This window comes from Triturus cristatus, chromosome 10, assembly GCF_964204655.1.
Source record: "Triturus cristatus chromosome 10, aTriCri1.1, whole genome shotgun sequence".
Taxonomy (NCBI): domain Eukaryota; kingdom Metazoa; phylum Chordata; class Amphibia; order Caudata; family Salamandridae; genus Triturus; species Triturus cristatus.
Window position 1 is genome coordinate 201553988 of NC_140593.1, and position 25571 is coordinate 201579558.

The 25571-nt window shown below is 42.6% G+C and overlaps 1 protein-coding gene across 4 annotated transcripts in view; it reads left to right on the forward strand.

The window, feature by feature from the left end:
* AGMO (alkylglycerol monooxygenase) overlaps positions 1-25571 on the forward strand; it is an 890221-nt gene that overhangs the window by 430873 nt on the left and 433777 nt on the right. For all 4 annotated transcript variants that reach the window (XM_085630810.1, XM_085630809.1, XM_085630808.1 and 1 more), the window contains exon 7: positions 9525-9591. In XM_085630810.1, the coding sequence (XP_085486936.1) occupies positions 9525-9591 (67 nt within the window). The remainder of the gene's footprint in view (positions 1-9524; positions 9592-25571) is intronic.

Below are 25571 nucleotides of genomic sequence, written 5' to 3' on the forward strand. Positions count from 1 at the left end.
GTGACATCCTGATCTTTATGCCCAAATATCTCGCTTCAGGTGTGACACGGACATCACCAGGACAAAGTCCCTCAGTACAAGCAGCCTGGGTTTTAGAAATATTTAGCTTATATCCAGCAACTTCCCCGTACTGCTGAGTCTGAGTCTCGATCTCCCTTAGTGCTTGGTCTGGGTCAGATGTTATTACCACTATATCATCAGCGTAAGCGAGGACACACGTCTGATATTGCCCCACTACCATCGACTGTATACCATTGGTGGTCTCCAGTATTTGCAACAATGGGTTAATGTAAATAGCAAAAAGTAGAGGCGAACAGGGGCATCCCTGCCGGGTCCCCTAGATATATATACAAAAGATGACTCTTTCCCCATCGTATAAATTCTTGCCCGCGGTCGTTTATACATAGTCTGTAATGCTAACAAAAATTGGGGACCAAACCCCATCTTTCGCATTGTAGCCCACAAAAACGACCACGATACACGATCGAATGCTTTTTCGGCATCTAAAAAAATTACACCTATATGCTTTTGGCATATGGTAGCATAGTCTATCAGCGAGATTACCCTATGTATATGATTTACCGTACTCCTACCAGGCAAAAAGCCATGCTGGTACCGAGATACCAACGATGATATAACTTGTGCTAGCCGAGTTGCAAGGATTTTTTAATACACCTTACTATCAGCATTTATTAATGATATCAGTCTGTACGACCCCGGGAGCCTAGGGGGCTTATCCTGCTTCTTAAAAATCACTATATTGGAATCATCCCAAGATGGTGGGGGGTTCCCACATTGAGCTTCTAAAAACGTGGCTAGCATATCATCCTTGATGATTGAAAAGATGATCCGATAAACCTCCAAAGGGAGCTTATCCGGCCCTGCCGCTAGCGCTAATCCCGCTAACGCTGTCTGAAGTTCTAGCATGGTTATAGGAGCCTCTAGCTCCTCCCGTTCAGCTAGTCCTATTTCAGTTAAGTCTAAGTTGCGGAGATATCGCTCTATAATGTTCTTTATAGTATGAATGAAGTACCTCCATTATGCCTTCCATAGTCTCAACTACACCCCCTTTACCATCTTCCAAAATGTCTATTCGCTGGGAGGTTTGTCTGCCCCGCAGCCTTTGAGCTAAACATCTGCCAGTTGTCTCCCCATATTCATATCTTTCTGTCTTATAGATTTTAAACTGAGCAGCAATTTCTTGGCTCCATATCCCATTAATTCTAGCCTTGCAACAGGCCGTCTTAGCTTGCATCTCTTTACTATCCACATTTGCTCTAACCGCTTGTATAAGTTCACATTCAGCCTTCTTTAAATCCTCACATAAACCCAGCATTTGTTCTTTCTGTTTTTTCTGCTTAGCCCAACCATAACTAAATGTTTCACCCCTTAGCCCTGCTTTCAAGGAATCCCAAATCATTGGTTGAGCAGCCGATCCTTTATTACTCTTTAGAAACAATGTAGCCCAAGTTTGAATATGATGAATATATTCCTCATCACTTAAAAGATTTTTATTAAATGTGAAAGGTCGCTGCTCCCTTGAGAGGGTAAAGCTAACAAGATCCATAACCACAGGTCCATGATCTGATGAAATACGGGGCCACACCTGTATCTTTGAGCCCACAGTCAAAAAACGAGGTAAAAAAATATAATCTAACCGAACAAACTTATTATGTGGGGATGAATAAAATGTATACCCAAGATCACCATCTCCATGATTCCCTACCGTCCATCCATCAACTAATCCATGATTCTGTAACAATTGTTGCAAAGCCCTAAACACTTTAGGCTTACGCCCTTTGTAATTAGTAAAATAGGGTTCCCATGTCTGTGCTTCCCCGTGTATATTAAAGTCCCCAACTAACATCAATGGGGTCCCCCAAAGAGCCAGCTCAACATCTAAAAACTCCAAAGTCTCAGCCTCATTCAAATTTGAACCATAAACTGCGCATAGCACAGTCTTAATCCCCCCTAAAATATATTCAATAATGGCCCACCTCCCAAAATTATCCACCCTCTCTTTACCCGTGCTGGTTATACCATGACGTGCCATAATCGCCACCCCTTTATTGATAGTAGATTGCTTGGAAGTTGATAGTAATTTAAATCCCAGCTCAGATAATGTCCTACGATTATCCCAGGGGACATGTGTCTCCTGCAAACAGAGAATATCAGGGTTAATTAACCGCAACTCAGCAGTAACACGCTTCCTCTTAAGAACATTGTTTAACCCACAAACATTAAATGTACATATGCGCAGCCTCCTATCTGCCATTACTATATAAATACCACATGGCCATAAATATTCCCGAAAAATAAATTCTATATATTCGTACAACTCATGCTATAAACTGAGTTTTTACCCTTTAACACCTTCCCACCCAATCCTCTACTCCCCAGGTGACACTCTAGACCCCCCTGACACCACCCCACAAATTCCCCCACCCACCCTGACCGTGACCCTCCCCAAACAATAGGGCTTTGGGGCCAATTGCCCTTGTGATGCTTGGTGAATAGCCCACTAGTACTCGCCTCTTTTATATTTATATATATAAGTATATATGACTAAGAAAGAAAAAAACAGAAAGCAGACAAACAGAAAATAGCAAAAACTAATCCAAAAAGAAAATCATGTCGTTCAATATAAAGTCCATTGCCTATATAATTATCCTCAGCCCAAAGATAGAAGATATTCTTTGGCTACAACATCAGAAGTAAAAAAACGTGTCTGCCCCCTGTTTACAATATTTAAAGTAGCTGGTTGTAATAGAAAAGCTTGTGCGCTTTTTGCTTGAAAAGGAGTAATCAACTGCCGCAATTGCCATCTCCTCTCCACTGTAGAATGACAGTAGTCAGGTCTCACAAAGAATTGCGTCCCTTTACCAGCTCTCTTCTTATTTGGTCTGGCCAAATCGTACAGTGCCTGCCTAGCCAGAAAATTATTGAGGGAAATCAGAAAAGCCCTTGGCTGTTGCAATACTTGCCCACTCCTTACGGGCCGTTGTCGAAGCGGAAACCTATGTGTCCGCTGTATTTCCTGCGACCAGTTCCATTATTTCAACTCAGGGAATGCTTCCTCAAACAGCTCGACTACAAATTTTCGGGCGTCTTGCCCCTCAAATCCTTCTGGCTCCCCCAAAATGCGCAGATTATTACGACGCAGGTGGTTTTCTAAATCGACCAGCTTATCATGCATATCATCTTTATTGGCTTTTATGTCTGCAACAGCATCCTTTTGAGCCACCATCTGATCTTCTAGCAGCGAAATACGGGTCTCTGCTTCCCCCCATCTGGGCAGTAAAGTCATTGCAAGTTTTTGCCAACCGTCTAACTGTATTTTGCAGCTTTCTACATGCATTATGTGTTATTACATTTTCTGCCCGCAGTTCCAACCTATGCGCTGAGATTAACCTATAAATCGCTTCCAGTGATGCATGACCTTGTATCTCCTCTACCGGGCCCCCACTGGCTTGGTCAGATAAATCCAGACCTTCGAGCAGCCGCCCTCCACTGGAGAGTTCCCAATCAGAGGTTTCTGTCATCGCTAATCCGGTCATTCCATCCTTAGCTTTCTTCCGTACAGTTTGTACTTCTATAGACATACCCCCCAAAGAAGGATTTTTAGTGTGGTTGCCTACCATAGAGGTAACATCACCAAGCCCCTCCTCGTGAAATTGGAGATTTCCTTCTAAATCAGACTCTTCCGATTCTTCCGAATGCTCTGAAAGCGAATAAAATTCACTATCCTTACTACTAATAATAGGTTCATTCCTATCATTACTAATAATACCAATCTCATCCATTAATGCCGGTTCATTAAGAGTGTCAATAATGCCCTGTGGTGGTACAGCATATTCCAAAGGTAAGCAACTCTCCTCAATAAATGAACCAAGCAGCTCACCCCCCCCCCTTGTTGGGCATTAAGGGTATCAAATTTTGAAGAAACAGTCACAGAAGTCACCGCTTTTTTGCCGGCAGCCGCTTGAAAAATCTGCGGTATCTTAGGTGTCCCTTGTACAGTACCCTGTGGAGTACTATCCTGACACTCAACGCCAAACAGTTCTTTAGAGCCTTTTGCGGCAAGTGCAGCACGTGTTCCTACCGCAGCCTCCCCAGTGGCTCTTGTTTTCCCTCCTCGAGCAGTTTTAGGTGCCATATCAAGCCTCCAGTAGTGTCCAGCAATGTCCCAAAGCACACAAAAACAATACATTTCAAATACCCCAGCTGTTATATTGTGTTGCTTTTTCTTTTTTTTACACAGGTTTAGTGCAGAGGATTAATATAGAATTGATTAGATTAAAAAAAAATGTGTCCAAAAGGCTCTTCCCGTCGTTTTTCCCGTACTCTGCCAACTCACAGCCAAGACCAAGTTATTTTATTTTACGGAAGGTTTATCAGAAACTTTACCTAAATGCACTGTTCTCTCCAAGCCGGCAAACCAACCATGATTACACACCCAGCTGCTCTCAGATTTCCAAGCGCAACCACGAGCCCGGCCGGGGGCTGCAGGTTCCACAGGCTGCCGTTAACAATCCAGCTCAGGTGAGGCTGCAATCCGATCCCGCTCCTCCTCAGTGGCTACCGTATAGCAGTATGGGTAAGCACGCGCCTGTCCACATACTAATACAGCTACGAAAACATCCACATTGAAGAATCCCAGCACACTCTGAATAAACCGATGTTGTCTTCTACATCGCCGCGCGTCTAACTCCGCAAATTGAACGGGAGAGACGAGTCACCCAGGAGCTCCTCACACACACGTCCGTCATGCGGATGCCATCTTGCCCCGTTAGTACTTTCTTATGGTGATTCAGTTGATTGTAAAAAATTGTAATACAATATATTCTTTCAGGTAAGCGCACATGTCTTTTCCTGACCATTGATTGTAATGTTTACACTTGTGTGTTTTATATAATGCTTGATACTGTCACAATGGGACCACTATATCACTGTTAAGCTCTCTGACACCCTAATGGGTAATGTTTCTGCTATATAAAACACTAAATAAATAAAGCCCCCCCCTACCACAGACCATTAAAAAAGTGTCCTTTTACCTTGAAATCAAGGTTGGAAGGTTGCTTGTCTGGCAATTCATCTGCAGCAACGTTTCTTCACTTAATCACCATCAGAGTTCAGTAAAAGTGAAAAGTTCGACTCTCTCTGTCCTTCCTATTCCCATATTTAATGATAATGCATTTACATGTGTTAGACTTGTCAGCCTTAGGGCGGTCCTCTTCCCAACTTTTTGTCTTTCTCCTCCATTTTTTTATCTAGTTTTTGCTGGCATTAGGCCTCAAGCAAAAAGAACAATTGTTGGACGGAATGCAGAACAAATCAAACATTCACCCCCAGTCACAGATCTGGGTTTAATCCACCATTTATTTCCTTACAACGCCACCCCAGTTTGGACCCAGCCATTTGCAAATCAGTCTTGACCCTCCTCCCCATGGGAACAGTCCAGCCCTAACTTCCAGGCCAGATCCTACCTGTGCAGGAAACAAGCATCCTGGGACTGGTTTCAGGGTATCACACCTCAGCAGCCAGACTAGCTTTAACCCGGTGGCACAGTGAGCAGGGGGCCCAAGCCTGGGCAAACCCTTCCCAGTTGGGGTGACAAAAGCAAAAACAACAAATAATGGATGGAATGCTGAACAAATAAAACATTCACCCCAGTCACAGATCTGAGTTTTATCCATAGTTTTCTTGCTCAAAACACCACCACAGTTTGGACCCAGCCATATGCAAATCAGTCTTGTCCCTGCTCCCCATGGGAACAGTCCAGCCAGAACTGCCAGGCCAAGTCGTCCATAGACCTGAAACAAGCATCCTGGGACCGGTTTCAGTGTATCATCCCTCATCAGCCAGGCTAACTTGAATGCAATGGCACAGTGAGCACGGGACACACATCTGGGACATACCCTTCCCACTTAGGGCAACAAAAGCAAAAAGAACACACAATGGACTGAATGCTGAACAAATCAAACATTCACCCCAGTCAGAGATCTGGGTTGAATCCATTATTTTTTGCTCTTAACACAACCCCAGTTTGGGCCCAGCCATATACAAATCAGTCTTGACTCTGTTCCTCATGGAAAGAGTCCAGGCCGAACTGCCAGGACACGTGGTTCATGGACGGAAACAAGCATCCCTGGACTGGTTTGGGGGTATCACCCCTCATCAGCCAGGCTAGCTTGGATCTTGTGGTACAGTGAGCACGGCACCCATGCCTGGGCAGGGATCGAAAAATCATCTTGCTATGGGAAGCTAGGTCTAATCAGGGCGAGCTATTTTTATGGCAAGCAGACAACAGGTGTTCTACTTGCTCACAAAGAGTGAATGAGCAATAAATATGCCTTTAAATCTTGTTATCTTGTCACATTTACGCAGCTTTTAGAGACAGAGTTCAAAAGTTCAAGCTAGCCTGGCTGAGGCTAATCTGGGACTGTATCCGGCCTGCGCTCCTGTGCGGTCGGCTTAAACATTTGAATTTGACCTGGTCCAGCACGACCATATACCCCCGGTTGGCGGTTTATGCTTTTAGGTGCTTTTTTCAGTTTATTCCCAAAAAATGAATAATTCTGGTTCTACTAATTGGATGTTTATTGGTTTAGTCTTGTGTTATTTATTAAATTAAGCTCTATCATTCTAACCTGGTGTAGGATCTTTTTGTGTGGAGTTTTCACTGTTTAACTGTTTGAAGTGCTGTAAAATACTTTACTCATTGCCTGTAGGTTAAGCCTGACTGCTGTGTGCCAAGCTACCAGGGGGTTGAGCACAGGTGAATTTGGGATTTGATTGTGCCTTACCCTGACTAGGATTGTTGTTGCTGCTTGACCAGGCTTAAACCCCAGTCAACCAGTAATCAATATTCTAACAACATGGACAGTCAACACATTCACAGTGGCATTTTGCTATTAGACACCACCTAGTTCCTTATAGTCCTTGGTGTTGCCCAACCCATCCTACTAGTTGACTTACAGGTACATTCTCGATGACCTTGACCCACAATTACACCTTCTTCAGTATAAGGAATTGCGTTCACTCTGTTCACCAACATGAAATATTTTGTTTTAGACGAACCTCTTCTGTTTGGCTAGTATCGATTTTTCAATAAATAGTCATTCTCTTCAAAGTGCTTTCCTCTATTGTGCCTTTTAGGATGCCAAACTGATTCCTCTGGTGGGGGATCCATGGAAAAGAAATAGGGAGCTAGCACAATGGTTCAGTGTTGCCATGCTGGTTTGCAAACTTCACCTCTCACTTGGTTGGTTGTGATCCATCCTTAAAATTGTTTTATATTACTTTTTGGTAATTAAAATTTATTGTACATCTGTTCCCAAACACAACTATTAAATGTGTATTTCAGATGCATTCTTCTTATGTCATTTGCCAAATGCATTAAGTGGGGCCTTGCTTCCAATACAGTGATTGTCAGGAAATGAAGAATGGGATGCCACTACCTTGTTTCACTTGTTAGTATCATTAAGTTATTATTGAAAGATTATTGATGATGTCCGCACTCTCGTTGTGACAGACAAAGCACTGTTATTAACACCTCACCCAGTGCTAATATTTTCCTCGTGCAAACCTCCAACTCAATTATACTCAGATCAAATTACTTTGTATCTCCCCCAAAGGCACATTTAGCATGGTACTCATCAATATGCATCGAAGTTATCCTACCCCTTCCATCTGTGGACCCTACATCAACCCCGGGTGTGATATTTGACAGCACCTGATTCTCTAGGAGCAGAACATTACTGACAGTCCAGATCTTGACAGCACATACTCTTTGTTAAAAGCAGCATAAAAGTTTCAAGTGGACACATATGAAGTGGCTGGATGGAAGGAGAAAATGCTCAAGGGATGGCTTGAACACCACATTTACAGGATATGTAAATAACAGTAATTGTTAGAACCATACATGGTACTTCACTCTCCAGTGTGGGATACGGGGTATAAACCAGAAGTATTTAGTTTTCTTAGTCGTACCAAGGCATTCATAAGTAGTATGAATGTGTGCAATGAATAATTACTACTTTGCAGAAAGTATGATCATGTGGTTAGCTACTTGGTAGGTGTAGTCATTTGAGTTGACCTCATGTACCACTGAAAATGATTGTCAGTTTCCTACAATGAGAACAAGATAAATTGCAGAATCCGGTGAACCACAGTGTTGGCTTGATGGCTGAGAGAGTCGCAGGAGTCTCTTTCAGAGAAACTTTGCAGCTCACAAATGTGCAAGAAACAAACTGAATCTTGGTGCCAGGAGTTTAGTTTCTCTGCCTCGTAAATCGGCTTTGGAGAAACAGTCCCAAGTAGTGTACCTCAAGTTTGTCTCTCACAGAGAATGCTTGAATTTGTAGTCCTAGTGAGTTGCGAAGTCTGTATCTTCAAATTGTTCCACAGAGTTTTGTTTTCAAGCACGGCAGTCCATGCTGCTATCCGGTGCCAATACCCAACATTGTCTCGACTGAGTATGGTCTTCACTGGTGCCAGCAACATCTGAATGGCCACAAATCAGAGTGCCCTGTGACACTACTGAAGCATACTGTAAGAAAGCTGCAACCATAAGTGCACTGGCAGTAGCACTATCTTCTTCACAGTCGATATGGTGAAGATACCACCTGCTTGTGTCCACAATGCAAATGCTGACATTGTGTCCAATTGACCCTACATGCAGACATGTTCATCCCAATGATTGGCCACATGAGTTGTAAGTACATGCCATACATTTGGGAGCACATGTCATATATGTGACACATTATTAGATAAATGAACAAATGAATGTAGGAATGATTGAAGGAACTGTGACATTTATTTAGCACAATAACTACTTAGGCTCTTGCTTGTATCATCTGGGTTACCTAGAACAAGTGCAAATCAACAATTTTATTTAGCAAGCTCAGAGACGTTATTTGTAGTAGGTCATTTGGAAAGGAGTTCCCTTGTACAAAAATGGCGCTCCCTCCTCTGCTTTAAGTATAGCTTTTCAGATGAACACCTGGAATTGAATACACTTACATACACTGGCGATAAGTGGGTGCATGCACCTGCTTTCTGTACTCTAGAAGCACTTTGATATTACAGCATGTACACTTGTGTAGTCTTTTCTGTAATACATTCATTCCGGCAGTATATGGGCACCAGTATAATCTCAAGGGGGCATTCCCTCATTTGCATGGGGTTGTGGCACCATATATTTCCCCCACATCATCTTGAGCATGTAAACAAGAGCATGATCACGCATGTGCCTCACATTACTCTCTCACAATTTCAACTATAACAGTCATATTTTTGGTGTGACTCACTATCCTATGCCTATGTTGTGAAATCTGCCTCAGAGTATTCTGCCACAATTTTGTGCAAATGCAAACATATCATTACCTTTGTATTTTAAAGAGGCAATTTTGAACATGACATAGATTTTGCTCATTCTATGTGAACAACTATGTATTCATGTGTTCTGTTTCAGAGAGTTGCAAAATGTTTCCTTATTACTCATTCAATGCTTTATGTTTTAGATAATAAGTAACCTTGGACCTTTAGAACTGATTCTTAATACGCCTAGTCATCACAGAGTTCATCATGGTAAGTCATGAAATGTTTTATATCAATTGTTTTCACAAGATATGAACCTTAATTTTAATAATACATTGAGTGGTGCTAGACCTGGCATCCTTGACATGATTTGCCCCTAACTTATGCCTTCAGACCTCCTGTTTTTCCTGCCTTCAGTTCTGCTGGCCTTAGGACTCTGCACATTTTTCTACTGCTGACCAGTGCTAAAGTGCTTGAGTGATTGTGCTCTTTCCCGAAAAAATTGTAACATTGGCTATACCCAATTGGCACATTTAATTTACTTACGAGTCCTTAGTAAAGTCCACCACATATGCCAAGTGCCCGTAAATTAAATGCTACTAGTGGGCCTGCAGCACTGATTGTGCCACCCACTTAGTAGCCCTTTAAGCATCGCTCAGGTCTGTCTTTGCAGAGCCTATGTGTACAGTTTTAACCTACCATGTCGAACTAGTGAAATACTCCTTTTTGCCAAACCCACACCTTCCTTTTTAATACATACAAGTTACCCTTAATGTCGGCCCTGGACAGACCCAGGGGCAGGGTGCGGTGTATTTAAAAGGTTGGACATGTACTTTTAAGTTTTATATGTCATGGTATTGAAAAAAGCTTAAATTCGTTTTTCCGTTGTACAAAGTCTAGCTCTCCCATAAGATAACCTTGGAGTTGTTTTTTTACATTTCTATAAGTGTATTTTCCACATGGGAAGCGATAACTGGTTTATGTTTGGTGTCTCTGGAATTCTAATTCAAAATCCTAACTTATGGTGAAGACAAAATTATAATGCCACTTTTAGTAAGTTGCCATTTTCTTGCCTTTGCCATTTGGTGCCTGCAGCCTGTCTCTGGTCACAGGAATGGGTCTAGTTAGCAGTTGGATTTTGTGTATTCTTCCTAGTGAACCACACATAATGGGAGCTTAGGTGAGACTGGATGAGCCTTCACTGGCAGGGTTGGACAGATGGTGATTTTCACCTTTAAAAATCAATATCTCCAGTTTTACTAATTGAATTTTTGTCGGGTTGGTCTTGTTTTGTTTAGTAAGGTAAGCCTTATTATTCTAACCTGGTGTGGGAGTCCATTTGTGTGGCATTGTCACTCTTTAGGTTGTGGTTGCTGCTTGACCAGGGCTCACATCGCGGTTAACCAGTGGTGATTAGCAATGAGGATCAGGACTTGTATTTGTGCGGTACTACACAGTGATTTGGTGTACACTATCATAAAATATCCAAGATCAATTCTTTTTGATTGGCTTCTTTTTTTTTGTTCCAAATTCTTCACCTGAATGTTGTGAGTGAAACTGTTAGAAATTCGGCTTCTGATTTGCAGAGGTATGCATCCTGTCCAAGCAGGAACCACAATCCTAGTCAGGGTTAGTCACAAACACACCCTAAATGAATGTGTGTTCACCCCCTGGTAGCCTGGCACAGAGCAGTCAGGCTTAACGTAAGAGGCATGGTGTAAAGTTTGTATGCAACACTTCAAACAGTAAAACAGTAAATACAGTGCACACAATGATACCACAACTCATTAGAAAAATAGAGCTAAATGTAATGAGCAAAAGAAAAACAAAATGACAAAAATCCAATAAGTAGAACCGAAGTTATGAAATTTGTAAGAATAAACTGAAGTGTACTGCTTAAAAGCATAAAAGCGCTAACCAGGGCTATATGGTAGCGCTAGACCGGGGCCCACTCCAAAAGTTAAGACTAACCACAATGGAACACATGTTGGGTACAGAGACCAGCCCTGGGCCACTGAAACAGTACCTTGGTTTGCGGTTGAGTTGATGTGGAGGATGAACTGCAAGGAGTAAAGGAAGCCATGCGTCGGCGTCAATCCTTGGGATGTAGGCGAAGGAGTCGGCTCCCAGCTGTACAAAGACAGAGATGCATCAGGAATTTAGTGATGCGCTGCATCGTTAGTGATATAATGCATCGTTGGTGATGTGATGTCTTGGATCCTAGCAGCAGTGGTGATGCGTCAGCATCAGTGGTGATGTGCCTGTTCCCAGTGGCGCAGTGGTGTAGATGCATGGATTTCCACTGGAGCAGCACTTGATACCTACTTCCAAGGGCCCAGGACTGGATTGGCACTTTTTGGCAGGGTAAGACTCACAGATGACAGCGTCAAGATGCTATAGCAGGGTGTTTGGAAGTCTTTGATGTCCCTGAGAATTCGGAACAGAAGGCAAGCAGAAAAGCCCTTTAGTCACTTTAGTTCTGCACTGGAGAGATGCAGGTCGAGTACATCTCACTCCCTGGCAAGAGGGCAACAGGCGGCAGGTCAGCAAAGCAAAGCAAAAGTCCATGGAGTAGTAGCAGCCAGAGGTGAGTGCCTTCTTAGGTCTAACCGGCTACTACAAGAGATTTGTAAAGGGTTATAGCACCGTTGTTGCATTCTTGACAGAGTTGACTTCCAAGAAGCTGCCGCATCAGGTGATCTGGACAGAGACATGCCAGAAAGCTTTTGACACCCTGAAGGAGTCCATGTGTCCAAGCCCCCTGACATATACCTCAGAGCATAGCATACAGGCCGTGCTCTCATAGCTAAATGAAGAGGGTTTTGATAAACCCACAGTCTTTATGAGTAGGAGGTTACTTCCCTGGGAACAGAGGTGGAGTGCAATAGAGAGAAAAGTCTTCGCAGTGGTCTGGGCACTGCATAAACTGAGACCATAACTGTTTGGTGCTCACTTCTGGGTTCAGACAGACCTCAGACCCCTCAGATAGGTACTGGAGATGATGGGTGAGAATCCCAATCTGTTCAGATTGGTTATCTCCCAACAGGGAATAGACTTTATGGTGGAACCCCATCCTAGAACACCCTAGCCAATGCTGATGGTCTATCCAGGTTCTTCCGTGTTAGGTAGTTCTCCCCATTTTCATCCGGGGTGGACATGTTAGACCTGGTATCCATGACGTGGTTTCCCCCTAACTTTTTGCCTACAGACTGCTTGTTTATGCTGACTAAAATGATTGTGCTCGTTCTCAAAATAAATGGTAACATTGGCTATACCCAATTGGCATATGTAATTTACTTAAACGCTCCTAGAAAAGTGCACTACATGTGTCTAGGCCCTGTAAATTAAATGCTACTAATAGCCATCAACACTGACTGTGCCACCTACTCAAGTAGCCCTTTAAACATGTCTCAGGTCTTTTGGTTAACTGCTTCACATGGCAGTTGGCAGAGTTTGGCCAGAACTCAACTTTACAGGCATAATCTGGAGTTGTTAAAACTCAGCAAACTTTTCTGCAGAGCAGAATTTATCACTCACCCGTAGTTTTAACCTGCCATGCCGACCTGGCAAAAAACCTTTTTATTGGCCTAAACCTTCTTTTTTAATACATATGTCACCCTTAAGGTAGGCCCTGGACAGCCCCAGGGGCAGGGTGCAGTGTATTTAAAAAGTTGGACATGTACTTTTTAGTTTTACATGTTATGGTTGTGAAAAACTCTTCAATTGTTTTTTCACTACTGCAAGGCCTATCCCTCCCATAGGATGATTTTGGAGTTGCCATATTACATTTTATAAGTATAATTTCCAAATGGAAAAAGATAACTGATTCTTGTTTGGTGTCTGTTGAAACCCAAATTTAAAAACCTAACTTATGGTGAAGACGAATTTTAAATAACAATTCTGAAAATGACACTTTTAGAAAGTTCGCATTTTCTTGCCTTATCCATTTGGTGCCTGGAGTCTGTCTCTGGTCACAAGGCAGTTGGGTTTTATGTATTCATCCTAGGGCAGCCACACACACAATGGGAGCTTAGGTGTGACTGGATGGGCCATTACTGGCAGGATGGGAAGGAAGACCTGGGCCCAGCCTCACTTACAACTAAATAGGGAGTGTCCTGCCTCCACACCAAGGGTTACATACCCCTGTAGTTAGTATGGAGCCAAGGCAAGGTATCTGTCCACATCAAAAGCATTCCTCTAGAAGCTTCTCCCCTCTTTAACAGCACAACTGTGCATAAAAAATGACCTCAGACATGACCACTTCAGTACACTTCTGGACCTGTGAATACTCTTCCAGGGAGAAGGACGGATGTGCTGCTACAAGGACTGCCACTCCGCTGGACGTCTGCTTTGAAGGAACTGCTTCTCTGCTGTGCTGACCTGCTGTCTGCTGCCCTCTTGGTTGGGTGAGAAAGAGTGGACCTGAATCACATGAGCCCAAACCCCAGAGTAACTTCATTGACTAGTTGGCTGGCCTCCTGATCTGAAGTATCAGGGACATAATAGGCTTCCAATAACCTTGCATCTGCACCTGGACTCTGTCATCTGTGAGTTTGCCCTGCCAAGTAGTGCCACCCCAGTCCTGGGCACTTGGAAGTGAGCTTAAGGTCCTTTACTAGCCTCTGTGAATCCAGTTGAACAGACGCATCACCTCTGCTTTGCAATCCTGAGCAGAAGACACATCTCTGCTACTGCATGGATTGGACCCATCACAAAGACCTGCAACGCTTCAGCAGTTCTCTTCACCTTTGGAACCCCCACTGTGTGATGCATCCTTGGCGCAGGCCCTCACATTTGCGATCGACGGCAGCCTCTATGACGAGACCGTACTCCGCATCGCAGCTTCTCAGCTCGATGGACCAGACGCCTCGTCCCAAATGCGTTGCATCCACGACGACAGACTTTGCATTGCAAGCCCCTTCGACAGGATCCTTGATGTTGGCGCAACAGGATCTCACTCTGCAGCCTCGCCGCATCTCAAAACCAATGCTGTGCGGCGCATCTTCGCAGATTCCCTGCAACGTTCCCCAGGCCAGGATTTAAGGAACTCTGTTCATCGGACCTAACTGAGTTTCTGTAGCTGGCCCGCACTTTATTGCGATCGGCTTGAACTTGTGCCTTTGTTCCAGTCCGGCGCAACCAGATATCCTCATTTGGTGCTTTTCACCTTTGCCGCTATTTTCTTTGAAACTTTAAAATGTAATATCTCTGGTTCTAGTAGTTGGATTCTTATAGTTCTAGTCTAATTTTATTTATGAAATTAAGCTTTATTATTTTAACCTGGCATGGGAATCCTTTTATGTAATATTGTCACTGTTTTACTGTTTGAAGTGTTGCCTAAATACTTAACACATTGCCTCTAAGTTAAGCCTGACTGCTCTGTGGCAAGCTACCAGAGGGATGAGCATAGGTTTTGCTTGTGCCTTCCCCTGACTAGGATTGCAGTTGCTGCTTGACGAGGGCTCACACCCCAGTCAACCAGTAACTCAATTTCTAGCAAGTAGGAAATGACCATCTTTTCACTTGCGTCCCCCTCAATTTGCCCTATCTGTTTGATGGCATTAGAACTCTGTGCCCTTGATCCCTGCTAAACAGGACTAAAGTGCATGTGCTCCCAATTTAAACATGTTGAAATTAGCTTCAACCTGATTGGCTCTATTAACTTACCAATATGGCAATAGTATATGGTGGAGCAAAACACCCCTGGCATGGAACCTTCATTTTCCACCAGTGGACAGCAACTTCTTCTGTGCCATCCACTAAGATGAGAGTGAAAACCTGACCATATATAGCCAGACTGCCTAAGGTTGAACCCTGCTGCACCAACCTTTCAAACTACTCTTTTTACAGGTAGGAACAACTAGTAAATAAGTCACCCCTAAGCACAACTTGCTGCCCACAAGGTGTGTTGCATAATATTTAACAGTGGAAGTTGTTTGACATTACAAATGGTATGTTTCCCCAGTGGCTAAGCCCAAAGCTGGCACATAAGAAAAGTTACTGTTACCTCTACCAAGTGGTTAATTTGTAAAGAAAATAAGTGTGGTGGCTCTCATCAGGAGGCAGCTTTGATCAGCGTATTTCTCCTGTTAGAGCTGCCTAACACATAACCAACTACTGACATAGCAATCCTGCAAGTAAGGTGTGTATTTTGCATAATGGCCAGAGATGCCGACTTCAGAGCTGGGGAACCAGGTTCGAGTTTCAGTGTCGGTTCAACATCCTGTGATTCTGGGCAAATCTCTTAATCCCCCTGTGCCTACCAAAAATAAATGTGTTCTTAACTGATGTTCAAGTGCAGTGTTGATGATTAAGTGTCAGTGCTGAGCATCCAAAACCACAGGCTCAAATTAAGCACTGCCTTTACCCTGCCTGAAGGTTAATTCCCAATAGCTCTCCAGATTGTTGCCAGTCTGTCCTTGGTCTCAATGTTGTGTGAAAGAGGTGTGAAAATTGGACCAAGAGCAGAGATAATTGCCTGGGAGTGGGAGGTGTTTTTATTCCTCTGGCAGGAAGACCAGGTTGTGTTAGTAAGTAACTTAATTAAATTCAAAGGGGCCTGCTCTGTCACAAGTAAATGCTAGGTAATACCTTTAAAGGGCCTTATCTTTGTCCCCCCAGACCCAGTGGAGGAAAGCTTTCCCCAGAATGTTTTCAAGTGACCACGTAGGACTGGACTGCACATTACCCTGCCCAAACCTCTGGGTGGGCACACAGGCTCTGCACAAGGGAAGAATTTCTTGAATTATGTAGGTGAGAAGCACTGTGGGATTAATTACAGTGAGGTAGAGAGAAACTGCTGAAAAAGTGTAGGGTTACCATGAGAATCTGCAGAACATTAGAAGAGGACTGCAGCTGCTGTCTGTGACCCGATAGTATCCCTAAAGGACTGAACCAGATTCCTCATGTATCCAGAATAAAGAAGCAGACTTAAGAAGTCTGTTGGCTGACCTCCCTTGTGCCTACATAGACACAACAAGCTGCAAGAGGAAATTCCCTGACCAGTGGCAAGTGGACCAGGACTTCCTGCCACCCTGATATTTTGTAATTGCCTATTCTGCGGTCCTGTGAGCTTTGGAAGTGTACTCCTGTGGTTGTTTGGCACCAGAAGAAAGTATGGAATGTTTTGAAAACTTTTCCTTCAGATCTCCTGAGATATGTGGAAATATGGATTTTTCTGATCAGTTATGTCCCCTATCTTGGACCCCAACGGTTTCATGTATGAATCACAAGTACATGTATATTCCCTCCAGTTCCAGTTATGAAGACGCAAACTCATGTGCGTCCACCGTTAACATGTCCTCTTTCAGATCCGCCATGAATAGACTGGATATTCCATTCCTAAGTATGAAAGGCCACCGGCTTTACATGGTTCACTTATGCCATTTTACAGTCCAGGCAAGTAGGCCCTGATTCTGTCATCAAGCTTTTCTTGCTTTCTGCCTCTGAAGCTCCAGTCTGAGCCTGCATCTGTGACCATGAACTTTGTCTCATTCCCTGCACGGCTCACGATGCCTGACATCAGCCTGTTGCCTGCCAAGAAACTGTATTTCACCTTCGAAATTATCTGCTCCGCTCCCTGCCCAATGCATTCCTGTCTAGTAGTTTAAGTAAACATTCTTCCAGCTACCGAGCAAAGGCCCGGCTTCTCTGTCTTTATGCAAGTAATTCATAGCCCTATTATTATGGAAGGTTTCTGCCCTCGCATCTAGTGTAGACACTTAGACGCTTGTACACGCACTAACAGTCAGTATAGTCAGTATAGAATAAGATTCTACTCCAAGAAGACCTCTCTTTTGGATAACATAGTTCTTTAAACATAGGATGTTAGATATGATTTGGGATTAGGTTGACTTGACCCTCCAGACATCTGTCGCCACATGTAGAGCTAAATGTCAAGTCCCCTTCACCCCCTAGTTGCACGTCAATCACACGTCATGCTGCTGTGCGCGCATTTCTGCCAAGTATTTCTGCTGACATTGCGAAATTCTTTCATGGAACCACCCTATTATGACATCACACCTGATGACGTTCTTTAGTCACACCCAGTTACACCTACTTTTGCTACACTATCAATTGTTACGCCTCTTGCATTTGCTTCACTGTAATGCCTATTGTATAAAAGTGATTAATTATCAATAATGTATGTACTTCACTTCCTGAACCTTCGTGGTGATGGAACTTGGAGCAACCGATTCGAATCGTCCATTGGAATAAAGCCCATTCCGAACCTCTAATACCACGGATTCTGCCTCTTATTTATTGAGCTATTTTTATTATGTTTCTGTATCAAATTAAGTCCCGGTAATTAAATTATTTACCACAGATACAGCAGGACTCACTGTAAAAAGTATCCAACTGGCAGGTCAGCAGCATTGGAATGGATTTCAGATTCATTCCACTCAAAGGTCCCCACCCCCCAAAAAAATGACTAAGTCCCTTTCTGTGTAACGACGTGGAAAGGTATCAGACAGAAATCTCCAAAGATCCAGAGTTCCAGCAGGACCACCCTGTTTCAAGTATCCGGCCATTGGTTCCAATGCGATGGCTACAATCCAGCCTGCTTGGGGGAGCATTTTTCTTCTTAAAAAGTGACAAAGTCCCTTTCTGTTTTGGAACTTAAGAGATATTTCTGTGCTTTTCTTCCCAAAAGTGACAAATTCCCTTTCTGAAGAGGGACTTGCTGTCTTTCCACAGGGGACCAATCCACTTGGTGTATCCAACCAGGGCTCTATCGCCGTCAGCCTCAAATCACACCTAGGTCGGGGTCTACCGCTTCCATAGACTTTCATTGATGCTTAGTTCTTTTTGGTGCTGCTTCTACTTAAATTTAAACATATATATATATATATACTGTTCCCCTTATTGGATTTTTGTCATTTTGGTGTTTTTCTTTACTAATTTGTTTTGGTACTGCATAAATAGTTTTCACATTATGCTAAGTTAAGCCTATCTGCTCTGCGCTACAGCTACCAATGAATTGAGCTCAGAATAATTTAATGACCTTGAGAGCCAACCCTGACAAGAAATATTAATAATTATTGATGTGGATGGTCTTTCTTAAACGTTTTTTTACTATTCCTCAACAAATAAATGAAAGGACATGTAGCTTTTATATATACATACACAATCCACACATGTTGGAAGATGTAGTGTCTAATTTCAAGTTTGTTTCAGTGAGTTTCCAATTGTGCAACCTCAGCTGGAAATCTATGGCCCCTCTCCTATAATGCCTCTCATTCAACGCAAAGTATTTGAGGTCGTCTTCAAACTCATATTTTTCCTCTCCTTGACTACAATGTGTGGTGTGGTAGAACTGGGCAGGAAAGGTTATAAATTTCCACACCATTAAATGCGAAAACTTCCTGTGCTTCAAGGCCATTGTGTTTTTTGTTTCTCAGTACAAATGGTAGAAAACACTGCTTAGTCAGTTTTCCTAGCAAGGAAGACTGTCCAATAATTACTGTTTTTGTCCTCAATCACCATAATAACGTGAGCACATTGATTGAAAAAGGCCCAACAGAGAGGTGGGGGTCATAGATATTATGAATGGTCTTCCATGGGCAATAGTCATGCCTCAACACCCCCTAGCTAAACTTTAGATCACACAAGAGTCTAAATGCCCCCCTCTTTCTTGACTGTTGATCTCCATGGGCATTCGCGACCTCCATTAGTTACTAGTAACCAAGAGGGTTACATTCAAAGGCTTTCGCACTGCTCAAATATCCTTGTATACTGGAGGTCATGCATGTTTTCAGCAGTATATCTCCTGGCATGTAAGGCATCATAATCGAAGTTACAGCACTGGTAAATTAGTAGTGGTCCCAAAAATGAAGAAATCTAAATGGGGATGAAGTTTTTCATTCTTGGCCTGCAGGTTGAGAAATTCCTTACTTCCTTATTGCACTGAGATCGCAATCTAGTATTTCTTTGTACAGTTTCTATTCTGCTTTGCAGTTTGCACCTAACAACGGCAGGTGCAGGAGTTTCATGCGCACACCATCTCTCATCATTTTCGGATAATTACAAGAGGAGCATAGCAGTGATGTGCGGCCATTGTGGTCTGCCGTTGTTTGTTACTTATTATTTGCTCAGAAAAGTGTTAAACACCTGGTTTTTCTCAGTTCATTATTAGTAGATCTATTTTTGTTCTATCCAGTTGGAATACTTAGCTCTAAAACACATCGGTAATAGAGACTTGATAAAAACCACAAAATTAAAAAATTAAAATGACTCACTGAACTTTCAGTATAAGAAATCACTATGTTGTCTACTGATACTTCCCAATAGATACTACATCACAGAGCATGCTAGGCCAATACATGATATTATGATTTTCTTTGAAGATAAAATATGTAATCCTCAACCTAAAGCTCACTGTAGAGTTTGACACAGACTCCCAATCTATCCTCATTCAATACCTACACAACCCGGAATACAATGACATGCATTCCGATGGATCTGCTCCTTCCATACAGGAAGGACACAGTCAGTCAACCTTGCACCAAACAACTCAGGTACCCGCGACCTCATCTTCGTAGTTCCACAAAGATTCTCGCTGGTCCCAACCCTCTTCAGCGCATTCATGATCGATTTAGCCATCATCATTCACTCTCACAACATCATCACTTTCTCTGACACCACACAACTCATTGTTTCTCTCACAGACAAGACACCCAGTATCTGGATCATGACTGAAATTGCCCACTGGATGAAGATCAACTGTCTGAAGCTGAAAACCGACAAGACCGAAATCAGGATCTACTGGAATAGCATTTCTTTGTGGGACTCCACCTGGGAGCAAACAGAGATGGGACAGACCCCCACCCCCAACACCAAGAAGCTTGGGTTCATCATCAACAGTAATCATGCTTGACCACCCAAGTCAATGTCATCACTGTCCATGGTTCCATAAATGGCTCTCAATCTGCACTAAGAAAGGTGTCATGCATATTGTCATGCATGCAACACCCAACACTGCACTCCCATCACACAACCCTTGAAGGCGCTTAATTGGGCCCCCATACACAACCAATGACCTGCTGCTACACATAAGAGTCTCCTACTCGCTTCTTGAATTCCTCTAGAAGTTGAAGACTTGGCTTTGCGAAAAGTCCAATTAGGTGCTAAGTTTCACTGAACTCGCACCTACTCAGTGTCAGGATACACACCCAGGTGATGGTGCGCTCAACAAATTGGCACAACATAACACCACATATGTTAATTAGTACGGAGTGGTTTTTATCCTGATGACACAAAACCACTACCCTTTGTATCTCCATTTATTATTTAGACAATATTTGCATAAATAATTATAAATAAAATGTATATCTTTTGCCTAGATAAAATGGTGTTCTAATCAGCACAATATGTTAGATGTGCTTATTCACAAACAGGAGAATTATTGTATTCTACTGACTACTGACTACTGAGGCTAGCAGGTTGGTGTTGTTACTAGATCCTGTACAATGGATACTATATTTGATGAGAAATAAATATAAGCATAACTAGTTATGTGTCTATTGACATATTGGGAATGTTTCACTTTGATATAAATTGTTAGACCTTTATTTAGACTGTGACTTCAACAGGAAATAACCTTAACTTTATTAAACACTTAATGGATATCCTAGCCACAAATGCCGGACACCAGAACACTCAGATATTCCTAGGGGACTTCAACCTTCACTGGAATAACCCTGACGACCCTGAGGTTAATAGCCTCAAAGCTTTCTTGACTGATCTTAACCTGGCCCAAATTTGTGACCGCCCCACCCATGAATAAGGCTCAACCCTAGATCTAGTAATCTCCAAAGTGGACTCCATACAGCTGGATTCGATCCTCCCATGTGACTGGTCTGACCATCACATCATCACTTTCCATATCAATGAATCAGTTAAACTACTCTCTGTCCAACCCAAGGGATCGAAAATCTGGAAGAGAAACCTAAATAACGTCAATCCTATCTCACTTGCAATGGCTAGTCCTATACTAACGCCTCCTCCTGACAGTTTACATGACGTACACGATCTGACTAATCACTACTTTCAGTCTATGAAAATGTTATTAGACAATATAGCTCCAATACAATTGAAAAGTGTCTCCAATAAAGTCTCAAACCCATGGTATGGGTAGGCTAAATAAAGACAGAAGAGCACTAAGAACAATTGAACGTCAATGGAGAGCAGCACCATCCTCTACTCACCTCAAATTACTCAGAAGCATGAGAAATGGCTATTACAGAAAAATCAGATGATCAAAAACTGACTTCATTAGTAAACAATTGGACCAATCCAAGAATCGTCCTAAAAGACTTTTCGAAATAATCAAAGCTCAATCAAAGGGTGTCTCCCACTCACCTCAAGTTAATCCAGAAACACTCCCCAACTGGGAGATATTCACATCCTATTTCACAACAAAAACGGAAAACATAAAGACAGACCTACTTAACGATCTATTAGCCCTCACCGACCCTCACATGATCGCCACCAGGACCCCCCTCATGAACACGCTTACTTGTTCCGTAAAGCTCGACCTCAAAAACAACGCTGACTGGGGCTCCTTCAACTTCTACAGTGAAGAAACTATTCTAAAAACGCTCACGGCCTTGAATCCCTCCAATCACTTCTTGGACCCACTCCCAGCATCCCACCTAAAAGACTTCATTCCGACGTTAGTGCCTCTTTGGACTAGGATTATAAACACCTCTCTGCTGCAAGGAACCATCCCAGACATCCTTAAAGCTGGTCAGGTATCCCCCATCTTAAAGAAACCATTGGCTGACCCAGAGGTCTAAATAACTATCGCCCTATATCCAGCATCCCTACCATTGGCCAAATTATTAGAAACATGTGTTCATACACAGCTCACCAACCAAATTGACCCCTTCAACCTGCTTGATAAATTCCAATCTGGCTCTCGATCAGGGCACAGTACAGAATCTGCCATGACCCACATAATAGACGACACATTAAAAATATTGGACCAAAACAAAGCCTGTTTACTAATCCTGCTGGACCTATCCTCTGCCTTCAACACCATCAAACACAACACTCTACTAGACCTCCTGAAACATAGAATGGGTCTATCTGGAACAGTTCTCAACTGGTTCACTTCCTTCCTTCAAAATAGAACACAAAGATTCAAGGCCAATCAATCTTTATCCAAAACCAATCTAGTCACTTTAGGAGTACCCCAAGGATCTTCCCTCTCCCCGACACTCTTCAGTTTGTTTATGGAACCACTCACCAAGCTTCTTAATTCTTCAAATGTCCAATACCATATGTGTGCAGACGACACACAGCTCCACATTAAGGTCCACTCACTTGAGGACATCAAGTCCCTCAACACAACGTTCCATAAATGCAATCCTGGCTGGCAAATAACCACTTAAAATTAAACACCCTAAAAACAGAATTCCTCCTAATAGCACCCCCAGCCAAACAACCATCATCAGGGAATGGATGAAGCACCTAACAGCACTCGACGGCCAACACCATAATATCGACTCAGCCAAATCACTAGGAATAACTCTGGACAATAAGCTAAATATGCAGAAGCACATCAGCGTAGCAACTAAAGGAGCACATTTTCTATGGAACACATTAAGAAGACTGAAACCTTTATTCCCGCAAATGACTTTAAACAGGCAGTCCAAATTCTAGTAATCCCGAGAGTGGAATATGGGAGTGCCGCTCTCTGTGGCCTTCCCACATCAACGACAGCCTCTCTAAGAGCGACAATCAATGCAGCCGCCAGATTAATCACAGGCTCCAAAAGAAACTGTCACATCTCCGCGGACCTGCGTACCCTTAACTGGCTACCCTTTGATGCCAGAATCAATTTGAAAATCGCCTGTATGACACATAAGGCACTGCATCACAAAACCCCATGATACCTTGCGATGAAATTAGTACTATCGGGTGGTAACAGAAGCACTAGGAGTTCTTATAAGCTGCTACTGAAACCACAACGATTTTCCAAGAAGAAAACTTATAACCGCACCTTTTCAGGAAATGCCCCTAGGATTTGGAATGTTTTGCTCCCAAAAACAAGACAGAACTGTAACACAGCACTCTTCAAAAAAGAAGTGAAATCGATTCTCTTAGCCAAATTCACATGAACTATTGGATGCAGTCTTGTAAAATATTTGTTATGCTGTAATAGTCACCACTGTCGGACTATTTCTAATAGTATTTTGTATGTATATATCTATTTTCTATATGTGTTGTAAAGCGCTCTGATACCCGCAAGGGTCTTGTTCACGCTATATAAAACCGTCATAATAAAAAATTAATACAAATAAAAATAAGTTCTTTGTCAATTCACAATATTTTAAAGAGGTGTTTCATTATCTTGATTACTCTGAAAACGGTGGTTGTATGCAAAATCCAAAATCCACTTCCATGACATTGGCCTAGCACTCTGAATGTTTCATGCACTCTTTCTTCCCCCTGCTCATTCTGCCCTTTCCTCTGCGTCTACTCAGGCTTGGGGTATCAAGGCCCTGGTCCAAGGAGAGCAAGGTGTGGTCACTGACTGATGCATAAGCAGCACAGAAGAGGAATACGGCATGTAAAACAGTGAAAGGCCATTGATTAACAGTTGCTGGTAACTAATATGGGGCCACCTTACTCATTCCACCAATATTTACAAGGGAGCTTCCAAATAAGGCTGTTAGCTCCACATGGAGTATAATGCTGATGCATGAAGGTGTCAGCAATTAGCTTCTGATTGGAGTCCAGTGTTTCTTCACCAGTACCAAACCACCAAGCATAGGGGCTCCAGTTCTGTTATTTGACAACCTGCAATGCAATGTAATGTTGCACAATCTGAATTTATCTCAAGTACTGTAATGCCGTTTTTGGGGTTTATTGGCAATGTTAGTTTCATATGTGGGGTTGCACACCACAATGAATCATGGCTTCTCTCTTGCCCCTCTGCTAGCAAGCGTAACTTCTACCCTTTGGGTGATCTAACAGTTGCAATGGTAAAGGCAACTGACTGCTCTGACAGCTCTGATAGCCAGGTAAAAAGACTTAATTTGCATTGGCCTTGCCCTTTTAAAAATGGGTCCTGTGCTCTGCAAAATATGCCATTACAATTTTGTGCTAGATTATTTTTGCATGAAGGAAAACACACCATAACACCATAATTGCACTTAGCATGTATACCTCTGTAAAATACTGGCTTGCATGCGTATTTACTCCTGGCACAATGTTCACAATGGTGTCCCAATGGGTGTATTTTTATAGTTTTATTAAGATACATTTTGTAAACATTATCCAAACAACGAATTGGAACAACCCTTAAGAATGCATGTGTCGACAGTAAGGGTGGCGTGTAACCAACGCTTTAATATGTGTTATGGAACCCTTCCATAACAAACTCACCAGGCAATTCCTCACAAGCGGTCTTTTCAAAATGTATGTGTTGGCTCTCCACTTACTAGCTTGACGAAGCCAAACAAAGATTTACACAGAAATACAATTAAGAAATAAAGAAGTAAAAGTTCTAAATCTCAATTTTGAAACATGTGAAAATATCTTAACTTGATGTCACTAAATCTAGGAATGTAAAATGTAACAAATGGAAAATAAAGAGTAGGTCCTAGCATTCCAAATAAACAGCAGTGGGTCCAAACGTCAACATGGTATTTTTGGACCAATGTTAATCCAGTGGAAAAGATTGCGATCTTACAAAAATGACATCGCAGCTTGTGGGGCTAATGACCCATTTAAGCCCAAGCCTATTTAAGTCCATTAAGTTGTGCCTGAATGAGAGTTTTGGCCCAATGAAAAAGTTCCTTTTTGAATGGTTATATCCGGTGGGACAGAGCTTCTGGTGATGGCTGAAAAAGGACCTACATCTACATGAACTCTTGGCATGAGGCCACATTGGAGCAGAAATACCTGAGGGCAAAATCTTATGATGGCAGAAGTGCTTCTTAGAATATGATACTCGGTGTGAGGATACTGGATCTGATTGACACCCGGCATGGTCAGTATGTTTTTGCTAGTTCTATGGATTGTAGACAAACTCATGGCCATTGATTATGGAGTAATGCTGAAGAGGGCTCCTCGGGAGGTCAGACTAGGATAATTTCATGTCTTTTTATTTAAATTAGCCTTCCTGCATACAGGCCAGTAGACCTAAATGGTATCAAACCCACACCCATGTTAACAACGTAGACATCAAAGGGATGAATTGTTGTTTTCATTTACAATCACATATTGTGTATAATACAAGC